Source organism: Propithecus coquereli, unplaced genomic scaffold (assembly GCF_000956105.1).
Source record: "Propithecus coquereli isolate 6110/MARCELLA unplaced genomic scaffold, Pcoq_1.0 Scaffold383, whole genome shotgun sequence".
NCBI lineage: Eukaryota > Metazoa > Chordata > Mammalia > Primates > Indriidae > Propithecus > Propithecus coquereli.
The window spans coordinates 1,608,851-1,617,329 of record NW_012149541.1 but is presented as its reverse complement, the minus strand read 5'-3'; the positions used below and the strand labels follow the sequence as shown (position 1 = coordinate 1,617,329).

General features: G+C 40.2%; 1 protein-coding gene across 1 annotated transcript in view; it reads right to left on the bottom strand.

Annotated features, from left to right (window-relative positions):
* The window catches only part of LOC105816707 (nuclear autoantigen Sp-100-like), a 10,335-nt gene extending 2,148 nt beyond the window's left edge, over window positions 1-8,187 (bottom strand). Inside the window, exons 1-4 of the mRNA XM_012652189.1 lie at window positions 8,139-8,187; window positions 6,500-6,583; window positions 5,321-5,410; window positions 2,266-2,349 (exon numbers count right to left, since the gene is read on the bottom strand). Of these exons, the coding sequence (XP_012507643.1) occupies window positions 2,266-2,349; window positions 5,321-5,410; window positions 6,500-6,583; window position 8,139 (259 nt within the window). The 5' untranslated portion in view covers window positions 8,140-8,187. The remainder of the gene's footprint in view (window positions 1-2,265; window positions 2,350-5,320; window positions 5,411-6,499; window positions 6,584-8,138) is intronic.
* Window positions 8,188-8,479: the final 292 nt, after the last annotated feature.

Genomic DNA, 8,479 nt, shown 5'->3' with positions numbered 1-8,479 from the left:
GCTTCTTTTATAATTTCGATCTCTGTCTTTATTTGTATTTTTTCTTTGTTGTGGTTCTTTTTGTCTTGTTTTGTTTTGTTTTGAGATGGGATCTAGCTCTGTCACCCAGGATGGGATGCAGTGCCATGATCATGGCTGACTACAGCTTTGAACTCCTGGGCTCACGCAATCCTCCTGCCTCAGTCTCCCAAGTGGCTGTGACTACAGGTGTGGTAACCATGCCTGGTTAAATTTTTTAAAATTTTTTTGATAGTCTATGTTTCCCAGAGTGGTATCCATATTTTCTCCACCTGTATTCAGGTTCTTCTCACAGACTACTTTCATCATCATCAAATGCCTGCTCTTTTGACACTGACCACACAGCCAGCTCTATTACCTTTGCCAGTTGCCTATGAGCTTTCTACATTGCAAGACTGTCAATCAGTCTTCAACTTTATTTCCATGCCTCTGGTATAACTTCTGAGAGGTATCTTGAAAATCACCCCTCTTACGCCACAAATCTCCTTAACTACCGGTATATTTAGATCCTATGTCCACACAGAAAAACTTAAAGCTTACTCTGAAATCTTTTCATTTAGTGACCCAAGCCTACTTTTTCCCATTCTTTCTCCTTATGTTATCCACTCAGTGTCTCCTCCTTTCATTCAGAAGCCCAGCTCTTCTTTCTCTTTTGCCTGCCTCAAACCCGCTGAAAGCAGTCAGAGCCTGTGCACAAGTCTGTGTGTGTGGTGCCTATGTGTGTATTTGTGTCTGCAGATGTTCTGGGGAGAGGTAAGGAAAGGAAGAAAGAGCTTTTCCTCTGTGCACACAGGAAAACAAAGATAATTGATAATTAATAATCATAATTGTCTTCTCCACCACAGGCTAATGGGCTGCATCTCTTCTGACTCTTTCTGTATTCATTTGAAGAGCTTTGGATTCACAGGACATTGAAGATAAACAAGGAAGTGATAAACTGTAGATAGTGGCCAGAGAACCAGGAAGCACATCTCAATGTGGTTCTGCTGAACCATTTTCAGAGCTCAGATGAGCAGAGAAAGAAATACACTCACTCCATGACTACACCTCACATCCAACAGAGATTTGCACTCTTTTCCTGTCTGGCCACTCCTCATTCTCACCCTCACTTCTCATTTTTCTGCCCATTGTTGTGCCTCTAAACATTTCTATTTCTATCTCTCTGATTCTGTGAGCTTCTCTCTCCCTGAATTTTCTTGTCTCCTGTGTTGCTTTTTCTCTTTTCATCAAGATGCTCTTAATCTCTGTTTCCCTTTATTTCTATGTTCATCCTTTTTGGCTGTATCTTTCTAGGTATTTTATACACCACATGGCTGACTCCATCCCTGGTCTCTGTCCCTTTGTGATTTTTATGTTTCCTTCTCCATTGATATCAATGAATATGGTTGAGATATCTTCATTGATATCTCAACCAATATATATACATGTATGTGTGTATGTATGTTTTATATACTGTGAATACACACACACACTCACACACACAAATCATTGTTGTTGTTAAATAAACAAGCTTTCTTGCATCAGGCACTGACATAGTCCCCTGTGAATACTCTGGATTCTTTGTGTCTCTTCTTTGGACTTTGATTCCCATGACACGGCTCTCAGCCTCCTGTCTGTTACACACAACAGTTATCCACCATGAGACACTTGGGTTGACAGTCACTATTGTTCTTTTTGTTTTCTGATCCTCATACCTTTATACACCTATTTTCTCACCCCAAAATGGGGATACCAAGAATTAGGCTGTCTACATCTTAAGGATTTTGTGATGACAAAATGAGATCTTATTTGCCAAAGTGCATTGAAATAACACAACGTATTTCTGTCAAAAAGTATATTAAAGTTTGAGAATGGTTGATCTGAAGTTTTTATTTCTGTCTATAATTACGTAGTAGGAACAGTTGTCTTTTGAGGCTTTTACAATTACAAATGACATTAATGTCAACCACTATGTTGCTATAAAAATCTAAGGTCTTAGTAGGCACGATACCATCATTTTGCTATTTATTTATTCTACAGCAGCAATACATAATTACATACACTTAGCCACTGAGACCCATCCTGTTAAGCATGAGTTTATAATAATTTCCTGCCTCCTTCCATTTTCTAAAATGCTGAAAAGGAATTCCCAGGATTAACTGGATACAAGGGAGTCAAAGTGCTCAGAATAAAATGCAACTGGAAACAGTAGCTTTTAATTCAGTTCCTACCATCCTGCAGGCCAAGGCTTGGCATCCTAATCTTTACCTGACCCACTTCTTAGGGCTGAGCTGCTAGTTTCCTGAGGGTCTTCTCCATAACTCAGCTCTGAAGAGTCACTACTGCTGATCCCTGCGGAAAGAAATACAATTCCTTAACAGTCTGTCTCAGTGTCTGTGTCTTAGGAGTCAATCCCACAGGGAATTCTTTAAGAGGAAAATTGGAAAAGGAAGTTCATGTAGGAGGAGTAGAAATAAACCTACCACTAGGCCATCTTTGGCTTCATCTGACCTGTTGGTCAAGGTTGGCCCAGGAGCCATCCCCAAATCTGGGGCTGGGGACAACTGTGCCAAGGCAGAGACTCCCTTTTGTCACCAGTGCTTACACTTCTTACCCTTTCCACTTGTTTGCACACACTTCTGCTTCACATCAGTTTCTCATCCAGCCGAACCATGGAAGCAACATTTCAAAGATGCCAGACCCTCCGTCTGCTGGGCCCTAAATGACTATGTGGAATAAGACACTGCCCCTGTCCCCAGAAATCTTTTATCCTATTTATGTCAGTGAAGAGTAAACCTGTATTGCACTTGTGCCATCAAACACTTGGAGGCCTATTTAGTCTTTGCCTTTTGCATTTCCTCCAGGTACTAAGTCATTAAATATGGAATGCCCAATTCTGAATCAAAAGTTTAGTTTGTTGTATCTCAAACAAGAAGCAGTGCAATTAATCAAAGTGTGTGCCTAAACTATTGACACAGTTTTGCCATCTTAACAGTAGCTTGTTTATGCCAGCAGCGAAGAAGCCTGGAGAGCGAGTGGCAATGAAATCACAAAAGGTGTTTTCCACAGCTTGTTGAGAATTGAATATTGCTCCTTGCAAGAAGTGGTCCAAAGCCTGGAAGAAGTGGTAGTCAGTTGGTGCAAGGTCTAGTGAGTACGGTAGATGACAGAGAGTTTCCAAGTCCAGCTTCTGTAGTTTGAGCAGCATTGTTTGTGTGGCATGCGATTGAGCATCGTCATACAAGAGGATTGGCCTGTCTCTATTGACCAATCTTGGCTGCTTAATTACAAGCTTTCCCATCATTTCAGCCAGTTGGTTGCAGTAGACATCCACTGCAATCGATTGACCAGGTTTCATGAAGCTGCAGTCGATAATACCAGCACTGGACCACCAAACAGACACCATTAGCTTTTTAGGATGAATATTTAGTTTTGGACTGTATTTCAGCACTTCATCTTTATCCGACTATTGTGTTGAATGCTCGTGATTGTCAAAAATAATCCGTTTTTCATCACACATAACAATATGGTGTAGAAATGGTTTGCCTTTATTTCGTGACAGGAAAGAAAGGCAAGCTTTGAAACGACTTCTCTTCTGACATTCATTTACTTCATGCAGAACCCATCTATCCAGCTTCTTTACCTTGCTGATTTGTTTCAAATGGTCCAATATTGTTGGAATAGTAATGTCAAATCTTGCTGCTAATTCACACCTAGGTTGTGATGGATTCACTTCCACTACAGCTTTCAGATCATCCTCATCCACCTTGGTCTCAGGTCACCCATGTGGCTCATTTTCAAGATTAAAATCACCAGAACAGAACTTCAAAGCATTGACATACTGTGCCTTCATTAGCCACATCCTTCCCAAACACTTCGTTGGCATTTTGAGCTGTCTGCACCACAGTGGTTCCATGATGGAACTCATATTTGAAGATAACTTGAATTTCTGACTTATCTATGGTTTCACAAAAATTGCTCTTAAAAAAAATTGAAAGATAATCACAAGCCAAACCATGTGTTTTAAAAAATGAGGATGTACCTTCACAATAAAAATAAAACAAGAAATGTCAAAGTGAAATGTCAGAGATAGCAACCATCAAACTTAGTACTTAAGAAAATCGGACATTTCATACTTAATAAACTAATAGATATGTTTCCAATACTCACAGGACCGAGAAAGGCTAGGAAAAGAAAATCAGTAATCCATAACTAAAAGATTATAAATCTTATGACTACTTACACTGTAGATAAGATCTGGACCATAAAGATGCTGTGATGATCATTTCTGTCTCTCCCCATCTAAAGGAAAGGGATCACTACCAAATGGGGTAGGGACCAACAATCTAGCTCTAATTGCAAAATCAAACATGTTTTGAAAACCAATATTTTTTCATATGTTTGCAGCTAACCAATCTGGCAGTAAATCTGGACTTCAGCTGCCATGAGTCCCTGTAAAATCCTATCATATTTGGAGTGAATATTTACACAATTTGCAGCTGAAACATTAATATAGTATTTGTTAGAATAGGATTCTGCCCCAGACTCTATTGAGGTATTTTGTAATATATAAAATAGAAATCACATCGTCTTTCAAAAATTATAAAAACATTTTTAAATTCTGAAATATATGTTGCTTCAAGGGTTTTGAATAAAGGATTATGGATGTTTGGTAGTTCAGACTATTACTCCTGCCTCTTCCTTTAACTTTCCATGTATCATGTGCAAAAAAAAAAAAAATCCTTAAGTGTTTGTGTGCTGGAGTTTCCCCATTTGTGAAATGGTGGAAACAGCCATTATCTTGCTTACCTTCAAAGTTGTTGTAAAGATAAAAGGAGATTTTACCTGAGAAGATCTTTAAAATATCACATTTGGCCACTGTCATGTTGGGGTGATCTGTCAATAGTTATGAACTGAATTTGATGGTAATAACCAGAAGGATTTCTTTCTGTCAATAATTAGAGAGTATGACCCGGGTCTTTTGAGTTTTGAACAGGTTTGCGACAAAATCAAGCAACAGCAGACACCCACTTTCTCTTCTCTACAAAATAGGGGATGGGCGGAAGCAGACAGCACTACATAAGTCCAATACTTAGGGGTTAGTTGGTCTGGCGGTCAGGAGTAAAAAGGGCACTGCCATTCAACTGCAGCCATCTTGCTGAGCCTAAATTTATAATGGCTTCTTTCTTCCCATTTTTTAAAATGGCCAGATGAGGCAAATGCAGAGAATGGGCTCCCGGTGTACGTGCAGAGGAAAATGCACCAGGAAGCAGGAGCTGTGAAGTCAGACTCCCGCTGTCCTGGAGAGCCAGGTGGTCCTTACCCTTCTCACCACGCTCATTTCTCAGTGCTGAGCTCCAGGCTTCCAGGGGTGACTCATCCTCACTGGATTCAGAAAAGTCATAGTCATGTCCTATTAAGACACAAAAGAGCAAATGTCCCTGAGGTCTCAGTGTGTGACAAGGGTACCAAGACAGAAGAATATTCTAGAAAAAAGAAACTAGGAAAAACTTGGGAAACTCTGATTCTGGAGCAAGAATGTCCCTGCCCTCAGACCTCCATGACATGCCTTTTGAATTCGTGTGGCCTGAAGGTTAGTATTTTACCCTCACTGTCACTTGAGCCTCGGGCTGAGAAAATTTCACCCCCAGTGGGCATCTCTGCTTATCTTGGCTCTCTGTCTTCTTACACCACATTATCTTTCCCTTACGAAAAATCAGAATGTAAGCCAACTATTTAACTATAATGTGGGTTTGGTTGTAGTTGCTCTGAAATCATTTTTTCCCCATTAATAATTAAACAGCAGCACAAATTATTCTTCGAAGACTTTCTAAGCTTGTGACACCACCAGCCTCCCAAAAAACAAACTCTTTTATTCCATTTACGTGAGCGAGGAATAAACCTGTGTTGCACTTAGGACATGGAACACTTTGAGGCCTACGTGGTCTTTTCCTTTTAAGTATCAAACAAGTAGGAGTGTTTCCAATATTCACAGGATCCAGAAAGGAAAGAAAATAAAACCAGTAAGCTATAACTAAGCTATAACTAAAAGGATTATAAACGTTCTATTTACATTGTACACAGGGTTTGGACTACAAAGATGCTCTGATGACAGACAGGAAGACAGAGGCATGCTGTGCTGACAGTGCTCCATCAGACATAAAGGGTGGTGCAGGGTAAGGACATTACTCCAACTCTTCGGCATCAATATATGTGATAGTGCGTAGTACAATGACTGTCATTTTACCAACATGTTTTTGCTACATCTTCAATATATGATTCGATTGGACCCATCCAATAAAAGAAAAGTTTATAATGCCTTCCTGACACCTTCCATTTCCCAATATGGCCAGCGAGGCTAATTGCAGAAAATGTTATCCTAGAAGTTACAGAATCAAGGCATATGGAGAATGTTCAGAATAAAATTCATCAGGAAAACAGAGCTCTGGATTTGGACTCTAGATATTCTATCGTCCAGGAATTGCAACTTCAATATTCTTACCAGGTGCAATTTGGGGTCGTGAGCAAGTGGCTGCTTGGGCCTCCTCTCTCTCGCTTGATTCTGAAGATCCATATTCCTTGATCACTGCACAAAAGAGTAGGATCCCTTAAGGGTCTCAGTGTGTGGCCAAGGAAATTCCCTAATAAGAAAACTTGGAAAAACCTTGCAAATCCATGCAAGTCCTGGACTGCACCCAGTTCAACCTGGTCTTCCCTTCTAAGTTACCTGCCTTGTATGTGAGTGATGCTCCATTCCCATCCCCACAGGCAGAGAGAATTCCCTGGCAAGGGGCATCTTTGCTTTGCTGATCTTTGCTTTCCTGCACTGCTCTCTCTTACTTCTTACCCCTTCTCCCTGTCATTCCACATTCCCTTCATCTCTGCCTCTGTTTTCCATGCAAGGAGACCTTGAAGACCTTGTGCTGAAGGTGTTGACCCTCCTGTACCCCCACCTACTGGGTACCTCCTTGAACTGTTTAAAAGGCTGAGAAATCACCTTCTCTTGTGTTTGAGCAATAGACACATTTGAGGACTATTTTTTAGAGCAGTTTTCTTAGACTAGGATAAAAGTTAGAGTGTGTACCGTCTAAAAAATGAAGCAAATTTACATTTTACTTTGAAAGATACAGTGAGCAATTAGAATGACTGTATTTAACACATTGTTCTTTTGTAACATCAAGATGAGGCAACATTTGTGTTTGTTCCTAGGTTTGTTCCTAGTGTGCTTTCCCTAAAGTGGCATATTTCTTATATTCTCAGGATCTAAAAAGTAAAAAGGGAAAACAAATCACGAATTTGTACACTAAAGAGTTATAAAACATATGACAACTCATGTTGCAAATAGGATTGAGATAACACAACACTTTGATAATTGTTTCTATCTCTCATTTTACAAAGGAAAAATCTCAGAATACAGGATGCTAGTCTCAGCTTTCCTTTAATTTCCATGAGTCTTTGTAGATGACCTTGAAACATTTTGTGTGATTGTGTTTTCTTATCTAGGCAGCAAGGACAACACTGTCTATCCTGATCACCCTTTGAGGTTATTGTAAAGAAAAAAATGCTTATTAGCAGAAGTCTTTTGAAAAATCACTACATATGCTATGACGTGCAGAAGAACCCTGTCAAAAACAATACTTCAGGTTTTAGAATATTTTATCTCAAGTCTATTTCTGCTAACACTAAACATCTGGATGAATTGTCTTTTGACACTATTCACAGTTTGTGATCAGATGACAACATGATCTTCAAATAAAGGAACATTTAGATTTCTGTTCTCTACAGAAATCATGGTATAAATCTAACACTTTACAGGCACAGTAACTAGTCAGATTGAAAAACAAACTCATCACTTTGCTCGTCTGTTTCTACTATATAATCAATGCATGGGTACATATATTGATTAATAGAATCCACCAATTAATAAGCCTAATCCTCAAAAATAAATTTAGAACAATTTTTTGTCTCCTTGCATTCCCCAAAAGGGTCAAGTTAAATAAGTGCAGAGAATGAGATTCCAGGATAAACCTGATCCACTGTACAGAACGGGCTCAGAATAAAGTGCATCAGGAAATAGTAACTCATAGTTCCGATTCCCACAACCCAAGCCTTGCTCCCCCAACCTTCCCCATCAGGCTCACTTTCCAGTGCTGAGATGGGGGCTCCCAGGGGGTCGTCTCCATCACTGGATTCTTCAGAGTCCTCACTGCTGATGACTGTGCAAAGGAGCAAAATCCATTAAGAGTCTCAGGGTGTGGCCAAGAAATCCACACAGCAGGAAATCCCATAATGAGTGCACTAGGGGCTTCCCAGCACTCTGGCCCAGGCAGAAGGATCCCTTGAGGCCAGGAGTGTGAGACCAGCCTGGGCAACATAGGAAGACCCCGACTCTACAAAAAGTGTAAAAATTAGCCGGGTGTGGTGGCACTCGCCTGTACTCTCAGCTACTCCAGCTGAGACGAGAGGATCCTCTGAGCCCAGA